Here is a 23,244-nt window from a genome sequence, read left to right as displayed (position 1 = left end):
TATCCCTCAGCTGCTGCTTCAGATAGCTGATATCCCACAATATCAGTAAATATTAGGAACACAGAGATGAAAACATTAATTTCCTGCACCTGTCTGTGAGCATATTCCCAGCTCTTGTTGCTGGATGCTTTGATTCTACTTCTTTCCCAACAGAGATTTAGAAAAACATATTTCTGGTCTGCGCTTCTGTGGGAAGATTGAGGCTGCCAAGAATCTTGCTTCTGGGTTTAAATGTCTTGTATTCTTGTGATTTAGGTACATTATGATGATCCTGAAGTGTCTAAGGGTCTGTGAAATGTCTTCTGCACATATAATAAAAAAGTTAAATCATTTTCAGTATGGTTTATTGCTTCTTTGAAAATTGATGATCCATATACTTTATAATTTTAACTCTCCATTAACTGATAGGATATTAACCAGAATAGTTCATCCCCACATCATGCTGGAAACTGAAACTTTTAAAGAAAACTTTAAAGAAATTATAAAATTAAATACTTGTTTGCCATACAGTGTTCAGAAACTGGAAAAATTTTATGAATTATTCCTAGTACTACCACCTAGAGGTGGCAGCTGCTTAAAATATTTTTAATGTATTTCCTTCTGACGTTTTTCTTTTCACCGGTTTTAAAATTTGACTTGTTTCTTTTGAAATCTGTGAATGCTTACTTTTTTTGTTTGCTTTTGGTGAGGAGGTAATTAGATTTATTTATTTACTTATTTATTTTAACAGAGATACTGGGAATTGAATCCAGGATCTCGTGCATGCTAAGCACACACTACCACTCAGCTATACCCACCCCCATGAATGCTTACCTTTTATGTAATACTTTTTACCTTTAAAGGGATTGAACACAACCTTTGTCTTGTACTCAGTGTTGTGTTTAAGACAACAGCAGTTAGCTAACCTGCACCTTTCTGTGAGTAATGAAAATGGTGGTAATTGTTTGCTGTTGACTCTTAAAAACTATCCTTGAGTGACACTTGCTGGCTAGTGAGGTCTTAATGTGGGGACACCTACATTCTGGGGTCACTGGACATCAGGACAAATATATACCTCTTGCTACTGTTACAGTATGACTTTCTGCCTAACATAGGACAGATAAGTTGGGATGTAAAATAAGCTAGGGAAATGCCTCTCTGAAGAGGCCTTGGCTAAGTTAGAACCAGGAATAGACTATTGGAAATGGTTTGTTTTGTTTGCTTGGTAACTCCTCCCACCCAAGAGAGTTAATTTATTACCTTTCAGATTGTAAAAATTAATGAATATTTTTCTCTTTTATAAATGAGTGAATTTATTTGTTATTTCACTCGTAATAGCCATTATTGAAGTCAGAAGACGTCACTCATTTTTCTTTTTCCCTTCCTCTGTACCTAAATAATCATTTTTTAGTTTGCACAGCTTACCAAATTCAGAGCTACTTTTTTTTGGTAACAGCTTTATTGATACAATTCACATACCGTACAGTTCACTTATTTAAGAATAGAATGGTATTTAGTATATACACAGACTTTTGGATCCATTACCACAATCAGTTTTAGAACATTTTCATCACCCCATAGAGAAATCCTGTATCTGCTAGCCAGCTTGCGTTTTAAAAAGTGTTTTAGCCTTGCTCTGTCTGCTAAGTTTAGAAGGTATTTTACCAGTTAAAGACATAGTGTTGAAATAATGTTACATTTGCATTTTTCAACTTGTGTTTCATGTTTTTCTTCCCTTCTAAAGCTGAGAGAGATAAACCAATTTACTTGCACTTAAAATTTTTTTTGCTTTTAAATTGGGAAGAAATCCTTTGTTATAAACCATACTTTGCACACACACACAAAAATTAAAACAAAACAAAAAACCGTACTTCACTGTAGAAAACCCTTGTCATCAGGCAGAAAGTATACTAATAGAATTTGATACAGCCCTATCATTTGTTATTTTGAATTTTGGCATTTTAAAAGTGCAATTTCATTCCATTCCTACTGGAATATGTTAAAATGTTGTTGTTGTTGTTGTTATTATTATTATTATTATTATTATTAAGTGATTCTATTTTATCTAATTTCATTGTGATGATATATATACATACTTTAAAAAATTGCAGTGTAGTTGACATATAGTAAAATTTATGCTGTTTTCAGTTCTATGATTTGTGACAAACACATACAGTCTTGTAACCATTAGTACTATCAAATATGGAGTAGTTCCATCAACCTCAAAAAATTCCCGTTTCCTGTAATAGTCAGTTCCTTCCCCCACTATCAGTCCCCTATAGCTAGGTTACTTTTTTTGTTCTGGGAGCTTTGCCTATTCTGAAATATCATAAATGGAATCATATTCCATACATATATGTATGTAACCTTTTGGGTCTGGCTTCTTTTGCTTACCATGATGCATTTTAGATTCATCCATGTTGTGGTGGTGTATCAGTATATCACATATAATCCACTATTTAGAGTGTACAATCTAGTGGCTTTTAATATATTCGGAGTTTTGTAATCATTACCACAAAGTTAAAACATTTTCATCACCCCTAAAAGAAACCCTGTATCCCCTAGCCATAATCTCTCCATCCCCTTGAGTTAATTTTTATATGTGGTGCAAGGAGCTATGGATAGAGGTTTATTTTTTGCATATGAATGTCTGGCACGATTTGTTGAAGACTGTCCTTTCCCGCTTTGAATTGTCTTTGCATCTCTGTTAAAAATCAGTAGATTGTATGGATATGGGACTATTTCTATACTCTGTTCTATTGGCCTGTGTGACCCTTATGTCATTTCCATATTGTCTTAATTACTGTAGTTTAATAGTAAGTCTTGAAGTTAGGTGGTAAGTTCTTCCAACTTTTTTCCCCCAAAATTGTTTTGGCTGTTCTGTTTTCTTTGCTTTCCCATGTAAATTTTAAAATCAGTTTGTCAGTTTCCTTAAAAAAAAATCCTGTGCAGATTTAATTGTTTTGAGTAATTTTCACGTGATAGGTGCAGTATACTTGCCTTCTTTAAAAAACTTTCAGTGGAAAATATAGCCATACCTTGGAAATACTGCGGGCTTGGTTCCAGACCACTGAAGTAAAGCAAATTTATCACAATAAAGCAAGGCACACAAGTTTTTTTGGTTTCCCAGTGCATTTAAAAGTTATGTTTACACTATACTGTAGCCTATTAAGTGTACAGTAATAGCATTGTCTAAAAAACCCCAGAACAATGTACATACCTTAATTTAAAAACACTGTATTGCTAAAAAAAAATGTGGAAACAGTTACAGGAATAACATCAAAGGTCACTGATCACTATAACAAATAGAATAATAATGAAAAGTTTGAAATAATTGTGAGAATTACCTAAATGTGACAAGACACAAAGTGAGCAAATGCTGTTGGAAAAATGGCATCTTAGACTTGCTCAATATGAGGTTGAGCATGCCTTCAATTTGCCCGGTAAAGTGCAGTAAAATGAGATGTGCCTGTAGGTGGTTTTGACCATGATGCCTTGCATTGTACTATACGTAATGCAGGATAATAGACACCGTACCATAAATTTGTTATGCTATGTCATAGGTAAGTTAAAGGTATAAACACCATATCAAGTGAGATAAACTTTTAGATTGAAGAGCTAAGATTGTTTGTGTAAGGAAAGGACTTTGTACCTATTTATGTAGGGGCAAAGTGCAAAGATAATGTTAAGCTAGATGTGTGGTTTTATGGGTTTTTCCGCCTTCCTTTTTTGGAATTTTATACAAAATTAAAGCAGTACAAGGGATTATATGTCATTCATTCCTTACTTCAGAAATTTCAGTCTTAACAGTTATAGTTAATTAAAAGGTGTGTATTTACATAACTGAATAAAATGGAATATTTTTCTTAGCCTATTATTAACATATTTGAAGTTTATATCAGGAGAATAAGTGTTTAATTTTTTCTTTTGACAGTTTGCATATAAATTGGTCAATGGTTAGTTTGCTTTTCTTCTAATATATGTATTTTTCAGAACATGCAGATTTCAGAAATACTTTGTTTTTTTCTAGTGGTTTCTCCCTCTTTCTGCTTTCTCTTTTGAGACTTTAGGATTGAGAAATTTGATGGTTGTGTCAGTCCTGGAACCTTTTAGTCTTCTGGTTTCTTTTTTGTAGTCTCAATTTTCTTATAATGATTTGTTTACATCCCCTCAAACCATAATGCACCTAAGCAGTATTTCTTTGCTTTTCAGGTTCTAAATGGCTTCTAAGAAGTTGGGTGCAGATTTTCATGGTAAGTGGACGTTAGATGTCAATGTTACTATCTGATCTGAGAATTTGAAATCACATTAAGTAAGTGTCCCTTTTTGTTTATTTAAATGATCTGCTTAAGAAAAATAAAGCTGTCAACAGTGTAGCATATACATTCCATAGGAGTTCACATAACTTTTAATATTAAGTATTTCTTCAAGTGGGTAGTTAAACTTTAGAATATCTCTGTGTTTATGGTACTTGAAACTACCAGAGATGGATGGGGAGCCTGCCTATTTTTGTTGTTCTTCAACAGTATTTTGAAGTAGTTACCATTCCCTTTCTTACTTTCTGTCCATCTCTTCACCATTATAGGTGTGAAAAAATTCTGAAGCTTTATTAAACATTTTATAATGTTTTGGTTTAGGTTCCCTCCCATAAAAAGAAGTAACTTAATATAAATAAGACATGATTAGCAGATTTATATTACAGAAGTATCAGTAGTAATAATTATAATTTTGCATTTGAAACTAATAGTGATAAACTATTACTATTACTGTCTTTTTCTAAGATAACACCTTCCAAAATGGAATACATTAATAAACTTTATTATTTGCATTTCGGAGGAATGGAGATGCCTAAGGAGTTAAAAATTAGACCCTCTTTTCACACAGTTGAAGAAAAGAATTAAACACTAGAAATATCCAGACAACACAATTATATTAAAAGGAGTTTTAAAACAAATATTCTGTTTTAACACAATTATTTTAAAAGGTGTTTTTAAAAAAGTATCTTCTGTTTTAAAAATCATGTAAGAGTGATTTGGTAGACTGCATGGCAACGTGTCATTATGCTCTTCTGATCTATAAGTGGTTGTTTAATAATATGACTCAGCTGAGTCGGGGCGGTGCAACAGTTACCATGGTTTTAACTTGCTGTATATTTTATACAACAGCTTTAATATTTCGAATTGCCCTTGTGCACATGCTTACATATATTGCTTGCATATGTTTTGTTAAATCCTCTTGGAGTTAAGTCATTCAGACTCTTGAATTTGCATTCTGTGTAACAGGTCAGGCATCAGATATTTCAGGTAAGCTGTGTCCTGTTGTGTAAAGATTATTACAGGACTCTTTCAGAGTAATCAAATGATAATAGAGGGGCAGATCTGTCATTGCCTCTGGATCACTTTTTCCAGACTTATTTTTTAGGACTTCCTCCATCTCCTTATATTCTTAACCAAAATTTTGGTGCTTAAATGAAACGTTCTAACTGAGAAAAATTTGAGAAAAGATTTTCTCTTTCTCTCTTTGGCTTCATCTGCTTTAATTTGCTAGGTTCATATTTGAATTTTAGTAGCTTTAGTTGGGTTTTTAGAGTAAAGAATCTTATTTTTAGATATCATGTTGTTTAAGGAATAGAAATTAAGAGAAATAGGTGGAGAATATTTAATAGGCAATCTTCTAGGCATCTGAGTGCAGAAAATCAAGTTCAGCCTTGGCCTTACAAGGCTGAAATTAGAAGGCCAGGAAACAGACTGCTTACTCCCTACATCTCTCACTGCTTTTCTCTGCGGATGTGCTCCATTTTTATTCTTCTGTTTATAGACTTCCTTTCTTGGCCTACTTGTATACAGTGCACTGGGCCAAAAATGGCCACCCCAGTTATGGTGCTGCTTGCTACTTGATCTTTGAGCTAAACTGTTTAGCACCATATAGCTAAAGTTTTTGTATCTTTTGATCAAGGGAGTATCTGATTGGCGTAGCCTCTGGATTGGTTCCCCCTAATTCAGGTAATATCTGACTGGTCCATTGGGGGTTGTGTGTGTGTGTGTGTGTGTGTAATTCTAGGGCATTTGGGATGTAGACAAGGAGATAACAACTGCTCTTAGGCCTGAATATAAAAATGCTTTTTTTCTATTTTAATATTTTTTTCTATCAAATATCTTAAATAAGATCTTGTGCTGTCTTATGACTAGTATTTGACTTTTCTTAAAGTTCATTCTTTTCAACTGAGGTTGAACTTTTTCCACTGACATTAATAGCAGCATATGCCTAAATAATTCTAAAGAGATACAAACAGTTATTTCTCAAAGATTTTTTAAAATATTGCCCTTATATTATGTAAATTGCAAATTTTTGGTTCATTGTAATTCAGGCCTTTCTTGGAGCCTGGGGCTTTAAAATGTCAATCCTCTTTAATTAAATTTTTTAAAAAATTTATTTTTAATTGAAGTATAGTTGATTTACAATGTTGTGTAATTTTTTAACTCATTTTCCACTTATCTAAGAAAAATTATTTTCTCAAAGTGACTTTTAAAGGATTTTTAAAAACTGTTCCAGCAAACATAAATTACTCTTGTAATATCTGGATAAATGCTTTCAGATTCTAATTTGGGAAAAATAAGTCTGTAATTGGACTTGATAAAACTAAGTTCTCCCTATTGAAGGGCCAAGATGTCCTATTTGTAACATCTGCAAAGATTCATTTTACCCTTAGTTTAAGTTCTACTAAGGTACTGCACTACTTTTTCTCCTAAGTGATAGAAAAATACTTTATTTTAGATTGTTTTAAAAGTTGATCTGTTATTGCTGTACAGTGTAATGTCAGCCGTCATTTAATCATTGTTCTCCTGTGTGTAATATGCTGCACATCCCCCTTCTTTCAAGATTTTTCTCTTTATCTTTTGTTTGCAGCATTTTGACTGTTGTGCCTTGGTGTGATTTTCTGTGTATTTATCCTTCTTGGAGTGAGCTAAACTTCTTGGATCTGTGGGTTGATCTTTTACCACTTACGAAAAATTGCAGCCATTATTTTTCTCACATTTCTTTTGGCCCATGTCTCTCTCTTATCTTTTTGAGACTAATCACACATGCATTAGGCTGTTTGATATTGTCTCAGAAATCTCTTTTGGCTCTGTTCCATTTTTTTCCCTACTTTTTTCTCTTTGTGTTTCAGTTCTGTTCATTTCTTTTCACCTAATTTCAAGTTATTTGATTCTTTTCTCTTCTGTTGTCTTCTGATTAGCATAACCTGGCTTATGAACAATCAAAAATTTTTTTCTCTGATACTGCACTTTTCATTTCTAGCATTTCCATTTGTGTCTATATTTTTACCTCTCTGTTGAAATCCCCATCTGCTCACACATGTTCATCTTTAACTTTCAGACTTTTAACATTTATTGTAGTAATTTTAAAGTTGTCTGATAATTCTAATATCTTGGCTATCCCTGGATTTGGATCTGATGACTGGTTTGTCTCAATGATGGATCACATTTTCTTCTTTGTGTGTCTTATTTTTGATTTAGTGCCATGCATTGTATATTAGAAAGCTGATTTTGTAGGTTATGTGGCTTACTTTTGTTGTTAGGCGTGAGTAGTGTTTTCTTTGGCTTCACACCCTATAGCAATATCTATATAATTTTCTCTGTGTGTGTGTGTATGTGTCTGTGTGTCTATCTGTTGATCTAATTTTGAAAGTGTTATCTGACTTACAACTTTTAAATGATGATATCCAATCATGGATTTGCAATTTTTTTCACTTAATTTTAAGTTTGACCTGTTCTGTTCTTTTTTCAAAAACTTAAATTTGAATGCACAGTAAAACCTGAATTAAACATAATCTGTTTGCTACCCTCTATTAGGAATTTCTCTTCCATGTGAAATTACCTTTTTTTCAGGAAAAAAAAAAAAACTAAACAAAAACCACTTAGGTCACAAGATCATAAACATATCAGCAATTTAGAAAGAAAGAGAACAGAATGAAGCTTTCCCAGAATTTATCCTGAGTTATTGCATATTCAGCCCTTTCCCTTCCACCCTGGCATAATGCCAAGCGATAAGCAGAACTCGACTTCGGGGAACTGCCATGGCCACAGTCATCAGAGATGCACCTACTTTCTTTTTCTAAATGGGACTTAAAGAGAACGGGCTTAGACATTCTAGATTTTCAGTGATAAAGACTGAAACTGAAAGTTAATTGGGGTGAGCCAGCAAATTGTTAGTCACAATGTTTAATTCTCTGGGCCATGTGATTGAGTTTTTATTGAATATATTTAAAAATAGATGTGTTGAGAAACAAGAGATATTGATGTTTTTAAGTAGTCTGATGTATTAGATAACAATGAATAGTTCCTAAGGCATAACTGGCTGCATTTGGAAGAATGTTCTTTGTTATCCTCACAGCATCACCATTCATTGTACTTATGGTCGTCTCTGTCCATCATTCAAAAGGTTGCTGTTTGTTGTTGTTGTTGCTGTCTCTTTAAATGGCTTTTGCTCTTTATCTCTACCGCCTCCAGATAATCACAAAACTGTTTGCTCTTTTCCTGTAAACAATATTTAAAGAATTGGGGGTAGGGGACAAAGATTGGTGGGAGGATTTAGGGGATGTGCTAAATCACCTTGGCATTGGCTTTATTAGTGAAATGAAACTGCTTTTTAAAGCATTTATCTGTAATTCGTGCTAATGGAGGGGAACAGCAGTTGTTTAAAGGTGTTCTATTTGATCTTGTCTGTCCCTAAGCCAGGGCCTAATTCCATTTATAGAATATAAGTTGTTGGTTTATACAGCACTGTCATTCTTAACTGAAAGGAGGCAAGGAAACTGAACACCTTTCTTGGAAGATTATCATTTGGCTTAGATATCTTAAGTAGAGTCCTTTTTTAAGGTAGTTTTCCCCCCTCATCTTCCCATTACCTATCTATAATAGAACTGTTCATTTAAGAAAATTTTGTTAGTGTTAATGTGTATGGGTTTTCTTATGTTTGTATATCACTTATGTGTGTAAGTATTATTATAGATAGGATTTTTCTAATGTGTGTGTCATATAATTAACCTACTTTGTATACTTAAAATTTTCTTAAAAGACTTAATTTTGTGTAATCACAACTGTAATCTTTCCAATGCTTCTTAGAAAATGCTAGTTTCAGCTTTGTTTCCAGTTAATTGGGGGCACTAGCCAAAGTTAGACTCTAACTTTCAGTTATACTTTCAGTTTTTTGAGTGCCTTTTCATGGAAGACAGATAAAAATTCTCTAAAATTAAAAAGAGCTTTGCTTTTCATCTCTAAAATATAAAACGTTTTATAAGTGGAAAAGCTTTTAGTGTTGTAACCAACACTTAGCTTTGTTACTTTTGGCAAGCTATGATGGTCTATGATACTGTTTTTTTGGGTGGCACCTGGTACATTTTTGTGACTTTGTCCAGAACCTTAGAAATGTGCTTGCATCTTGCATAGGTACTCTGTTAAAACATTTTTGTGACTGGCTTTGCCATTGTAGGTAAATCATACTGAATTTTAATAAATATTAATTGAATGTGAGTTAGTGTGGGAAGGTGAGAATTAAATATGAGAGGAATGTAAGACCATGTCTTCTTTATTTATTCTCATTCAGCAAATCTCATCTGCCAGACATTATGCTGAGCTTGAGGGGTGTAGTTAAGAAACGTTTATCCTTTGTTGAGGGACACTTAAATTCTTCATCAAGAGTCTCCAGGGGAAGTATAAGGAAACAAACTATTAACAATATAGAGTGTAAGACCTGAGGTAGTAGTATGAACTAGGTGTTCTGAGATTGAGAAGGGAGTTGATCTTAAGCTCATTCTTAAAGAACAAGACATAATTAATCAAGTAAATAAGGGTGGGAATGTAACAGGCGTTGCCAGCTGAGAAAATAGCACTTATAAAGGTATGACCAACTTGGAAACTTCCCTAGAGTGGTAATAATTATGGTTATGCCCCAGAAAAATTATTAAATTGAATGCTGGTGTAGATTTAATTTGCTAGCTGAGCGAGAGAGAGTTAAAATATTTTAATTCTAGTTAGAAGTTACATGAGGAAGAGAGTCTTCTCCCTCCAAGGGTGGGAGCAAGGGCCTTCTTCCTGTTTGAGGGTTTCAGAGTAATATCTACCTCTCAAAGTAGGAATGATAACAAGATTAACAAATACATCTTGACCTTGATGAAGTCTCGAAATCTACAGTTTTTTAGAAGGAAGTCTCTTCGTGGAAGAAGTATAATTTCTCTTATTGTGTCCATGAGCATTCAAGAAGATATACTAGTGTGAAGTCCAGAAGAAAACGTTGTTTTACTAGCTGCTAATGTTCAAAAAGCAAAATTCATTTAGTCAATTATGTTTCATTGTCTCTGATGCTTCTGCCAGTGAGTTAGCCCCAAACCTGGTATTTGGAGTGAATACCCAGTAAGAGTTGTATATGAGAGCTGCTCACATTTTGTCTGACCCTAGAGATGATGATATCCCAGTCTTCCTGTATCATTCATCTGTGACAAGCAGAGAACTTTTAGGGAGTTAAAGCAGTTCAGTTGTGTATGGCTTGTGTCTCTTGATAATTCTATTCTGATTCCCATGGTCTTGATTGGTTTTCCTTTTTTCCATAAATGCCATGCTTCTTAAATATTTCCACATCTCCAGAATAGTCTTTAAAAAAATCTAGAGTAATTATTTGTATTAATTAAAAAATGATTCTTACTGAAGTAGAGAAATCTGAATCAAGGAGGTTCTTTTGTGGAAATTCTGTCATCAGTTTATCAGTATTTAATAAGTGTTTAGTATGTGCCAGGCAGTGCCAAAGCTTTTGAGACTACATCAGCAAGTAAAATAGACTTAAATATTTGCCTGCAAGGAGCTTCTTTCATTATATTTCATTGGACAAGACAGACAATAAATGTAATTTAAAAGGGAATTATACAGTGTGTTAGAAGGTCATAAGTGCTGTGGGGAAAAGATAGTGCTAATGTGGGATTACTGCAGTGAGGGGTGTAGTAATAATTTTAAATAGGGTGGTCAGAGTAAACCTTACTTAGAAAGTGAGATTTGATGTTGTATTAGCATGGATGGACTTGGAGGGCATTATACTAAGTGAAAAAAGACAGAGAAAGACAAATACTGTAACATACCACTTACATGTGACATCAAAAAAAATCCAACAAACTAGTGAATATAGCAGAAAAGAAACAGACTCACAGGTGTAGAGAAGGAACTAGTGGTTACCAGTGGGGATGGGTGGGTGCAAGATGGAAGTGGAGGATTAAGAGGTACAAACTATCCGGTATAAAATAAGCTACAAGGATGTATTGTACAACATGGGGAATATAGCCAGTATTTTATAATAACTATAAATGGAGTATAACCTTTAAAGTTGTGAATCACTGTGTTGTATACCTGTAAACATATAATATTGTACATCGGCTATACTTAAATGTAAAAAATACGACATTGTAAAATAAATAAATAAAATTAAAATAAAAAGATTTGAGCAAAGACTTGAAGAAGTCATACGACTGAGGGAAGAACATTCCAGATAGACAGAGCAGCCCGTGCAGAATTGTTTTAGGCGACTTTTACCATATCATGGTTGAGGAACAGAGAATCACTGTGACCTAGTATAGTGAGCCAGGAGGTGAGGGCAAGAGACATGATGGCTGTTGGGGAGGCCTTTTAGGCTGCTATGAGTACTTTGGCTTTTACGCTAAGTATAATTGATAGTAAACCCTAGTAAGATCAAGTAGGCTCAAGTAGGTGTTCCTCCTTAGAGATCTAGGGTCAGGAGAAGGTAAGCAGTCAGAGAAGGAACTCTCTGTAACTTCTAGTCTTAGGATAGCGTATATTAATGTTGTATCCTAGACATAAGATTATAGCAAAACATTAAGTTCTTTGCTGATATTTTCTACTTTATTTTTGATTGTAGGGACTTTCAGTTACCTTGATGATGTCCCATTTAAGATAGGAGACAAATTCAAAACACCAGCTAAAGTTGGTCTCCCTATTGGCTTCTCCTTGCCTGATTGTTTGCAGGTTGTCAGAGAAGTACAGGTAAGTGGTAATTTTTAGTTAAAGTTTAGTACATTTGAAAATTTAAACAGTAAGAATTTGTACAGTGAAATAGAAAAAAACGTTCTCGTTTCTCTTACTTGTGTTTCTGATAGTTCCTAACTGTTATTGCTTGGCTCACATTGTCTCTTACATACAGGTGCACGCGCACACACTTATAAATGTTTTTATATATGTTATAAATCTTGTGTCATCTGTTAGATTGTATGTTCCTAGGATTCTGTGTCTTGTCCAAAACAAATCCCCATTGCCCATTCAACTTGCTTCTTCACCTCCTTCGTTCTCTCTACAGATGTCCTCATTACCTTCTCGATCACTCAAGTTACATAATATTTTCTCTCTGCTGTGTCTCCCCTTTGCGATTAAGTTTAGTCTTACCTTATTTTTTCACTGAGCTATTGAAGTAGCCTCCTTAATTGGCCCCTCTGCTTGCAGCTTTTTCCTTTATATTTTTCATATTGTTTCTACAATAATATTCCTGAATTAAAAAACTTACAGTGATTCACCAACCTTGTTGAATCAAGGCTAGACATAGGTTATGGTAGAGTACCTTAGCTCATCATCTCCGTGTGCCCTTCAACCAGGCTACTAGCAGTTTGTCAAATGTACTGTGTTTATTACCTGTCTGTACTATGCTTTTTCTCATGAGCTGTTACTTCCACTTGGAATATTCTTCTCTTCCTCACAATAACTAAAAGCTATCTGCCAGGTAAAAATCTGTTAATTCTCGACTGCTTAAATGCCATCTCCTTAATAGCGTCTTTCTCAACCCTTGTATCTTTAAAGCTCAGTTACATGTATATGTATAAAATTACTTCTTGAAAGCAGCAAATAGCCCTGTTATGTGACTTCCTTTCTTCAGTACACATTTATTGAACGCCTGCTTTTGAATGGTGCCTTACCAGAGCTGAGGATAGAGATGAATGCCTTAATTACTGACCACAAGGAGCTAACAGTTTAGAGAAGGAGTTACAGATAGAAAAGTACACTACTCACCCAAACACTTCTTCCTGTGACTTTAGATTTTTTTTAAAATACAGCTTCTGGGCAAAGAAGTTTTGTTTTGGGGGGATTTACTTAGGAATTACCATGTTACTCTAAAATGTATTCTTTATATCTTCTAGTCTTTATGTAGTAGTAATCGTAGTAGAACTCTGGTTACATTTTAAAAAATAACAGCTTTATTGAGATATAATTCACATACCATAAAATTTTCCCTATTAAGGTATGCAAATAAGTGTTTGTTTGTTTTTTTTTAGTATTTTCAGAATTGTATAACCGTCATTACCATCTAATTCCAGAACAATTTCATCACCTCAAGAGGAAGCCCAGTGCCCATTAGCAGTCACTCTATTTTCCCCTTCCTCCCAGCCCCTGGCAACCACTAAATCTACTATCTGTCTCTATGAATTTGCCTATTCTGGAATATCATAAATGGAATAATACAATAGTCTTTTATATGTGATTATATATAAATATATATGTGACTGGCTTATTTTACTTAGCATAATGTTTTCAAATTTTATCCATGTTGTGTAAATGAAGTATTAGTACTTCTTTTTTTATGACTGAGTAGTTCCATTGCGTTGATACGCCATACCACATTTTGTTTATTCCATTCATCAGTTGATGGACATTTTTGATGGTTTCCAGTTTGGGGCTATTAATAGTGCTGCTATGAACATTTGTATACAGGTTTCTGTGTGGACATCTGCTTTCAGTTTTCTTGGGTATATACATGAGAGTGGAATTGCTTGGGTCATATGGTAACTGTGTTTATTTAATCTTTTGAGGAATTGCCAGACTGTTTTTGAAAGTGGCTGCATCATTTTACAGTCCCACCTGTGCTGCGTGAAGGTTCCAAATTTTTCTACGTCCTTGCCAGCTTTTGTTATTATCTGTCTTTTTGGTTATATACATCTTTGTGGGTATGCAGTGGTCTCTTATTGTGGGTTTTTTGGGGGACATGGGTAATTAGGTTTATTTATTTATTTAATTTAATTTAATTTTTTATGGAGGTACTGGGGATTGAATCCAGGACCTTGTGCATGTTAGACATGCACTCTACCACTGAGCTATAGCCTCCCCTCTCTTATGGTGGTTTTGATGTGCATTTCCCTAGTTACTAATAATATTAAATATTTTATGTTTCTGAGGAGAGAGATCTCCCTTACAAAGTTTTACTTTGTTTATTTTGCCTGGTGATTTTTTTATTGGCAACAACAAATATTTTAAATACCCCTTTGTGTAAGATACTATTAGCAATATGATTTAAAAAACTCTCCATCCTATTTCATTAGTTCTCATATTATTCACTGCTTCATTGATTCATTCAGAAAACTTGTTTACAATCCCAAATTGTTGCCATTGTAGTTTTTTGCTGGGATTTTTCTATTTATTTGATTAGTATGAAGCACTGATAAGTGCCTGGTACTGTGCCCACTGTTCTCATAGCACTCACTCATTACAAAAGAGGAGATCAAGGCTCCCAAGCTCCTTTCCTGTGTGGGCTAGTTGAAATGTTTTTGTTCTCTAATTGCAGATAGCTCCCTTAAACTTTGTCTGGGGTCTCCATCGGGGATTGGGCTGTGGCCTTGGTGCTGACTCCCTCCCTATCCAGAGAAGAGTCAGACATAGAGCCCTAGACAGATAGTTCGACGCTTCCTATGACTTTGTCATGTTTGCCCTTGCATTACCGTATAAACTTGATTTTTCAGCTAAAAATTCATCAAAGTAAGCCGGTATGACATACATAAACCCTTGAACCCAGGGTCCAGAAAGCTTTCATTGAATGTGATGGTGATGGCCACAGTAGTGGATGGTGGCCGTTAGTGTTATAATTTAGAGCAGATTATGATTCACTCATTCATGGGCTGGAATTGCTGTATAATAAATAGCTGTTCAATCTTGTACAGATTTCTTAAATTATCCAAGCCTCCATTTCCTCATCTGTAAAATGGGGATAATTAGCTTTTAAGGTTGTTATAAGGATTAAATACAATAGTATGTCTATAATGTCTACTCTGGTTCCTGATACTCCAAGAATGTTAGATGCTGTTATTATTGTACACTCAAACCACAGTCTTACTTTTTCACTGTAATATTTCTGCTGTTTTTTCCCTCTTTTTTGCTATGTTCCAAGTATTCTTTATTTTATTTTTTTAAATATATTTTTATTGAAGTATAATCAGTTTATAATGTGTCAGTTTCTGGTATAGCACAGTACTTCAGTCATATAGGAACATACATATATTTGTTTTCATATTTTTCAACGTAAGTTACTACATATTTTAATTTTTTGTTCCAAGTATTATATATTACTTTGGTAATTAAAAAATAAAAGCTTAATAAAATTTTTATAAAAACTTTTTATAAAAAAAGGAAAGAAATTTTCAATTGTTCTTGGAAGTAAAACTTACATATATTTGTTTTCATATTTTTCAACGTAAGTTACTACATATTTTAATTTTTTGTTCCAAGTATTATATATTACTTTGGTAATTAAAAAATAAAAGCTTAATAAAATTTTTATAAAAACTTTTTATAAAAAAAGGAAAGAAATTTTCAATTGTTCTTGGAAGTAAAACTTCAGAGACTTGTGTTTACAGGCAGTGGGAAGTTGGTAACAGCCTCAGTTTTTGGTGGAGGAAATCAGTTGCAAAACTGAATTTCCTCCATAGTTAGAAGCAGCAGTCTTTGCCCAGTGCTGTTTTCTCACTGTTCCGTTAGTGGTAGAAAGGAGGCCCTCTAATCCCCCACATGCTTTTCTGGGGCCCAGTAGCTGGCTCAGGGCTGGGTAAGTGAACTTCTTGATTTTTGCGTTTCCAGGCTTCTCTTGTGTTCTTTGAAGCTGGAAGGCTTGGGGAAGACCAGAGACGCTTTATTATGTTTCTTCTACTCTAAAATTGTCTTATCATGGTAGGCCTCTTTCTTCTTCTTTCCCCTTCTTCTTTATTCTTTTGGTTTTTTTGTTTATTTGTTTTTGTTTTTCGGGCTGGAGGTAAACCAACCCATCTATCTTATCTTATCTTATCTTATCTTATCTTATCTTATCTTATCTTATCTTATCTTATCTTATCTATCTGTCTGTCTATCTAATGGAGGTACTGGGGATTGAACCCAGGACCTTGTACATGCTAGGCATGCACTCTATCACTGAGCTGTATCCTCCCCCCCTTCTTCTTTATTCTTAATGAGGCTCCAACCCTGAATGTGCACACATTGTTTAGCTTTGCTGCTTTTGGGTAAATACCAGAGGTTTTGTTTTCTCCTGTCCTAGGTGAATTTTGTTTTATATAATAGGTATATTTTTTCTAAGTATGCAAGTGAAAGTTTTATAAATTGTTCTATAACGTATTGTTAAGGAATCATAAAGTGAATCCTTGGACAATTTGTACTGTAAAATCTTTTTTTTTTGAGGTAATGTTAGTTTATAATATTATACAAGTTTCATGTATGCTGCATTGTATTTTGACTTCTGTATACACTGCAGCATGCTTACCACCAAAAGTTTAGTTTCTGCCTGTCATCACACTGTTGACCCCTTTTATCCGTTTTTTGCCCCCCTCCTTTCCCTCTGATAACCACTAACCTATTCTCTGTGTTTTTGTTTTGTTTGCTTGTGTGTGGGTGTACACACAAGTCTGCACATATGTGAAATCATACACATTTGTCTGTCACCTTCTGACTTATTTCACTTAACATAATGCTCTCAGGTTCTGTCCATGTTATTGCAAATGGCAAGATTTCATCCTTTTTAAAAAAAAATTAGCTGAATAGTATTCCATTGTATGTATATACCACATCTTTATCTGTTCATCTGTCGATGGGCACTTAGGTTGTACCTATATCTTGGCTATTGTAAATAATACTGTGACAAACACAGGGGTGCATATATCTTTTTGAATTAGTATTTGTGTATTCTTTGGATAAATACCTGAAAGTGGAATTGCTGGATCATTTGGAAATTCTATTCTTAATTTTTTGAGGAATTTTCATACTGTTTTCCATAGTGGCTGCACCAGTTGACACTCCTGCCAACAGTATGTAGAAGGTTCCCTTTTCTCCACATCCTCTCCAACATTTGTTATTTCCTGCCTTTTTGATAATAGCTACTCTGATGGATGTGAGCTAATATCTCATTGTGGTTTTGATTTGCATTTCCTTAATAATTAGTGATGTTGAACGTCTTTTCCTTTGCCTGTTGGCCATCTGGAAGTCTTCTTTGGAAGAATGTCTATTCAGATCCTCTGGTCATTTCTAATCAGGTTGTTTTTTGTTGAGTTTGTGCTGTAAAGTTTTAATATGAATATGCCTAGATTTCTTAATAAGCAGTTTTCCTGCATTTAGAGTACAATCTATTCATTATAATCTGGTAGTGGTTAGTGCATAGAATCTGTTGTCAGACTGCTTGGGTTCAGATCCGGGCTCTCCTATTTAACAACTTGCTGACCTTGGGCATAGCCCTTGTAAAGTGAGGATAACAGTAGTACCTGCTTTAAAGGGTTGTTGAGAAAATGTAGAGAATTAACACACACAAAGTGCTTAGAATCACTCATGGTACCTTGTGCTTCTAAACTATTAGGGGCCATTGTTACTGTTGAGCATAGAATCTGTTTAGGGCATTGTGCTAGATAATGGAGACCTTAAGAAAGTCTAAAGCCCAGTTGCTGCTCACATGAGGCTGGTGATAATACTGGGGAAATGTGTAGAGAAAGTCAAAGCTACATATGGTCACATGTGCTCAGTATCAAATGATAGAGACAGACTCTGTGTAAGGATTCATGGAAGCAGTGGGCCATCAGGAAAGCTTCTTGAGGAGACTGCGTCCTGTCTGAGCCACCAATGAAGAATTCTAGGAAGGGAAATGGCCTGAGGGGAGAGAAGCAAGGGAAGTGGCCAGGTACGTCTGGCCTGGTAGAATTAGAATTGGTGGGAGCTCTTTGTAATTAATTTCTAGAAATAACCAGGGAGCATAGTTTGATCAAATTATGTAAGATTAGGAAGCCTTAGGTTCTTGGGTGGGGATCATCCCATACACCATAAATGCTGCTTTGCTCTGTTCTCGTGTGTCAGTGAGGAAGAAGTGAATTGGGTGGGGGAATTGATTGGGGGAGGGGTGGCCACCTGGGTTCACACCTCCTTTTTCTGATATATCTTTGCAGTATGACTTCTCCTTGGAAAAGAAAACCATTGAGTGGGCTGAAGATATTAAAAAAATCCAAGAAACCCAGCGGGAAGCTGAGCGCAAGGCTGAGGAAGCAGAAGCTAAAGTGAACTCTAAGAGTGGCCCAGAGGGTGACAGCAAAATGAGCTTCTCCAAGACTCACTGTACAGCAGCAATGCCACCTCCTATTAATCCCATCCTTGCCAGCTTACAGCACAACAGCATCCTCACCCCAACTCGGGTCAGCAGCAGTGCCACGAAACAGAAAGTTCTCAGCCCGCCCCATACAAAGGCAGATTTCAATCCTGCTGATTTTGAGTGTGAAGAAGACCCATTCGATAATCTGGAGTTAAAAACTATTGATGAGAAGGAAGAGCTGAGAAACATTCTGGTAGGAACCACTAGACCCATTGTGGCTCAGTTATTGGACAGTAACTTGCCTAGAGGCGGCTCTGGGTCTGTGTTACAGGATGAGGAGGTCCTGGCATCCCTGGAGCGGGCAACCCTAGATTTCAAGCCTCTTCACAAACCCAATGGCTTTATAACCTTACCACAGTTGGGCAACTGTGAAAAGATGTCGCTGTCTTCCAAAGTGTCCCTCCCCCCAATCCCTGCAGTAAGCAATATCAAATCCCTGTCCTTCCCCAAACTTGACTCTGATGACAGCAGTCAGAAGACAGCCAAGATGGCAAGCACTTTCCATAGCACATCCTGCCTCCGCAGTGGCACGTTCCGAAATCCCCTAAAGCCTTCCACCCAAAGCAGTGCCAGTGAGCTCAATGGGTATCATACTCTTGGGCTTTCTGCTTTGAACTTGGACAGTGGCACAGAAGTGCCAACCCTGACCCCTTCTGATCTGATCTCCCAGATGCCTTCCCTCTCTGTCTTGTCTGTGTCCACAGAAGAATCATCACCTCCAAATACAGGTCCCACGGTAAGCCTTTTATCCCCCTAAATTATAAAAGCGCCAAAGATTTCTAAATTCTGCCTAGCAGTTGCCACCCTCACATTCCTCTTTTCAAGGTTTAGGGCAGGATGGGGCGTGGCCAAATCGACCTTGCTTATATAAGTATGTGTAGTTCTGGTTATTTTTCTGAGGACAAGGATTATTACCTTTGCACCTAATCTGGTTAATGTTGGCTTGTTCTTCCCTGTGTCTTTTTGGTCTTTTCCTTCAAAAAGATAATTTGTACCATGTGAATGATATTTTCCTGCCTAATCAGTTTCTTCTTTTCTGTACTGCCATGTCTTGTGTTTGCATTTTTTAAAGGCTGGGTTTCTTTGTACCTTTTTACTTTTTCAACTGATACCTTTCTTAATTTTTTTTAAGGTTGCTTGGCATTCCTCATTATATCTTCTCCTTGCCTTCGTCTCTCCATCTCATTCTGCCCTGAAGTTTGGTTCTTATGTGTACTGTGGTTTGACCAATTTGGGGTTATGTTTCTTCAGACTGGGCAGTACTTTAGTCACTGGGGCATAATTTGTATTGTATGAGCAAGTGGTAGATACTAGTCATTTTTAAACCTGTAGGTTTTAATATTGCTTTAATTTAAATTTAAAATGGCTTTAATTTAATATTGCAATTGCTTTTTTTTTCTTACTACTAAGAATTGTACGTTTTTTTCCAAAGGGCAAGGAGAGAGAATGGTTGGAACTCAGATTTAGTGTCGAAGGATAGGTTGATACAAAGTTGAAATTTGAATCATCTTGAAGAAAATCTGATTTTGTCACGTACAAAAATGTTGCACATATAGTAAGATTACTTTATTTGATGTGGTTGTTTTAGCAGCACAGAACAATCCATTATTGCATTATAGAATAGAAGTCATAGGAGTCCAAGAACCTTTTGCTACACTAGTTCACAGATTCTCTAAATGTCAGCATATCAAGACAATATTAGGGCCAGAAAGGAGCCTGTCGTATTGGTGGGATATCTCAGAGACGATAATAAGCCTGCTGTTGGCTGGTGGAAACCGTGAGCCTTGACCTGCCTTACAAAGATTGCAAGGCCCCAGCAACAGCGTTCTTGATGAGTGATTGTCTCTGTGTGAGTGCTTCCATCGTCAGCATACTGCTGCATGTAAAATTCCATGAACCTTGGCCCAGATAAACTTGACAGAGTGCATAACATCTCCTGGTAATGGGCCTCATCCTAATTTTCTCCTGGTTTGTGGTTGGGCTCTGGTCAGCAGGATAGTCTACTGCTTTAGAGAAATTAAAAGCACTCTGGGAAAGGTTAGGGATCCTCAGCCACCCTACCCCACACTTCTAACTTAGAGTGTTGGAATAAACCATTTAGGGACCAAAGCCAGTGAACTAATTGCGGAGGGTCTTTCTCAGACCAGAACACTCATCATTCTTTGACCGACCATTTTAGGGAGGGAAGGTGACTGCTTCATCCTGGCCTGGCGACTTTCTGCCTTGAGGAGGCAGATATAAACAGAGCTGGAGTTCTGGTGATCTTTAAAAGAAGTCATGACCCTTACCTTCAGGTTGCAAAGTCTAGTTCTTGTCCTGGCGCTCTATTTTAGCGTCTTTGAAGCCCACAGTAAGAACCTTTCCCAGTGAGAGAAGCACTTCTCTCCAGGATAGTTAGTGACTTGAGGCAGGGGGTGGTGATGGTCAGTTGGGCTGTCTACACCCTTCACGTAGGAACTCCCAGGGGAGTGTTCCTGGAATTTGGTTCTTGTCGGCTATTTCAGGCCCAGTATTTGGATCTCATTTTTCAGATTTTGATTTCATGTTTTACTCATCTTAGAAGTTGAGAAATCCATGGGACCATCTTGAAAGGAACAGTCTTGTGATGTGCCCTTATTCTGTGTCCAGCATAGAACTGCCTGACCCAGCCCTTGCCCATGTCTATTCCTACTGCCTCTCTACCTTTCAAGGGGCCTTGCTCTGCTCTCGAGTTAGGCTCATTCTGCCATTGGGTTCTCTTTCTCCAGGTATGGATATATATTCCCTTCTCTTTCAGTTACTTCAGCAAAATATTTCTGCCTTTTCCCTTATATTTCTAAGTTCTCGATTTACTAATTGTGGCCAAGAAGCATACAGATAGTGCCAGTTTGCTCTTAAATTGTATTTTAAATAATTTTCAATAGAGTCTCTGAGCTTTTCAGTGTTTGAATCTGTTGATCGTTTCTCATGTTGTCATTGCTTTAATACTTTTACAGAGTCCTCCATGTCTAGATTTAAAAAATGAATTTATTTTTATGAAAGTAATACAAACACATTGAAATCAAGTAGCATTTAAATGGTTTATACTGAAAAACAGTAGCTCCCTGCCTCACTTCTCGCCAGTTCCAGTTTTGCTTCCCATAGTCAGGCACTTTTAACTCTTAGCTGTTTATGCTGGGATTTATCTCTGTTTCTAAATAAGATGCTTATATTGCTTTTTCTAAATTTATTAATTTTAGACAGTCTAATACTTGTTATGATAACTGAGGATTTAGCTCTTAGAGTAGCTCCTCCACCTTCTTCCTGTATCCTTCATCATATTTATATCACAAATTTGGGTCAGTTAATGTTATTATTCCCATTATTTTGATTAGGTAAATACTCATTAATGAATTGAGATGGTGTGATGTGATGATTGTGGTATTTTTGGTAGCATTTTGTTTCTCTTAGTTCAACTGCCTCAATCTAAAAATTTTCTGTAGTTTCTTTGTACCTGTGGTTGATTTTGTCCAAATGCTCTAAGAGAGCTGTCAAAGACCTAATGATAGTTTTTCATTCATACTTTAAAATATTTGGTTATCCTATTTTTAATCCTTAAATAATCCAAAAATGTCTTAATTTTTCCCTCATGTGGGAATAATAGTTTGGCTGGATTTAGATTTCTTAGTTGAAGATTGTTTTCCTTCAAGAATTTTCAAGACATTGCTCCCTTAAAAAGAAAAAAACAACTCTAAAATTGAAGTAGAAGCTCCACTGATTTCTAGCACTTCTGTGCTGTTCTGATTTCTACCCCTAACCCTGCAAGCTTTTGAAAAGGATCTTTTCATTTCTGGATGTTTGAAATTTACCAGTGATGGGCCTTGTTCATTCATTATGCTAGGCTGTCTGGATCCTTTCAAACTAAGGCTCAGCTCAGTTTTCAAAACCTGTTTTTTTTAAATATGATACTTTTATGTTTTCTCTGGCCTTTTTCTGGAATTTCTATAAGCTGGATGTTGGACCTTCTTGACTGTTCTAATTTGATTTTTTTTCCCCTATTTTTAAAAAAATCTCTTAGGCTGTGTTTTACTTTCTGGGATATATCCTTTACTATCTTACAATTTTTTTTTAAATCTCATAATCTTTTAGATAAAAATTTTACTTTATTTTAAATTTCCAAGTGCTTTGTCTTTTCCCTTTCTTGGTTTGGTGTCTTTGGCTTTCTATTCGTGTATAAGAGTGAGGCACTAAAATAAAAAAGGGTGGGGGAATGTATGTTGGGGCATGCTTGCTGATCATTAAGTTTCACTTAAGTTTGAAGGTTAGTTGGTTTTGAGGGGAGCTCTGCAAAACGTCAACATGTGAAGGTCTTGGAGACTACTATAGCTTATCCAGAGAATTCTGCTTGAGGGGTAAAGAAGGTGGGGGAATGCTGGTGTAAACTTACTTAAACCCCCTTTTGGTTCTTGTGCCTCACTCTGCCATGTGCTGTGCCTGGTGCCCTTAGTCCTTTTTGGTGTCAGGTTCACATTTTCTGGATACTAAACCTTTTGCCTCCTGCAGAATGTGGGATGGGGAAGGTCTGCTTGAGGGTTTTCTGCTCTGATCACTGCCTTTGTGCCTTGCCTTAGCCCAACAGTATCTGGTGCTTTCAAATGCTGAATCCCTCTCAAGAGTCTCCAGGGGCTGGTAGACTGACTCTCCCATCTCCCATTTACTTGTAACTTCATTGCTTCTGCCAGTTACTCTGCCTCCATTAGCATTCCACATTCTAAAATTTCACTGAAATACATTATCCACTGCTGTTCCCTTTTTCTTTAACCTGAAAGGTTAATGCAGTTTTAATTGTTTTATTATTTTAGTAGGCTTGGGGGTGGTGTG

General features: G+C 35.9%; 1 protein-coding gene across 3 annotated transcripts in view; it reads left to right on the top strand.

Annotated features, from left to right (window-relative positions):
- The window catches only part of UBAP1 (ubiquitin associated protein 1), a 51,775-nt gene that overhangs the window by 23,307 nt on the left and 5,224 nt on the right, over positions 1–23,244 (top strand). For 2 of the 3 annotated variants that reach the window (XM_010967388.3, XM_010967389.3), the window contains exons 2-4: positions 4,192–4,232; positions 11,899–12,023; positions 18,206–19,141. In XM_010967388.3, the coding sequence (XP_010965690.1) occupies positions 4,199–4,232; positions 11,899–12,023; positions 18,206–19,141 (1,095 nt within the window). In that variant the 5' untranslated portion in view covers positions 4,192–4,198. The remainder of the gene's footprint in view (positions 1–4,191; positions 4,233–11,898; positions 12,024–18,205; positions 19,142–23,244) is intronic. The other variant, XM_045504668.2, reaches the window with a different exon arrangement.

The sequence above is a fragment of the Camelus bactrianus genome, chromosome 4 (assembly GCF_048773025.1).
Source record: "Camelus bactrianus isolate YW-2024 breed Bactrian camel chromosome 4, ASM4877302v1, whole genome shotgun sequence".
Lineage (NCBI taxonomy): Eukaryota > Metazoa > Chordata > Mammalia > Artiodactyla > Camelidae > Camelus > Camelus bactrianus.
Note: the sequence above shows the minus strand (reverse complement) of the source record. Positions and strands in the feature narration are given on the sequence as shown.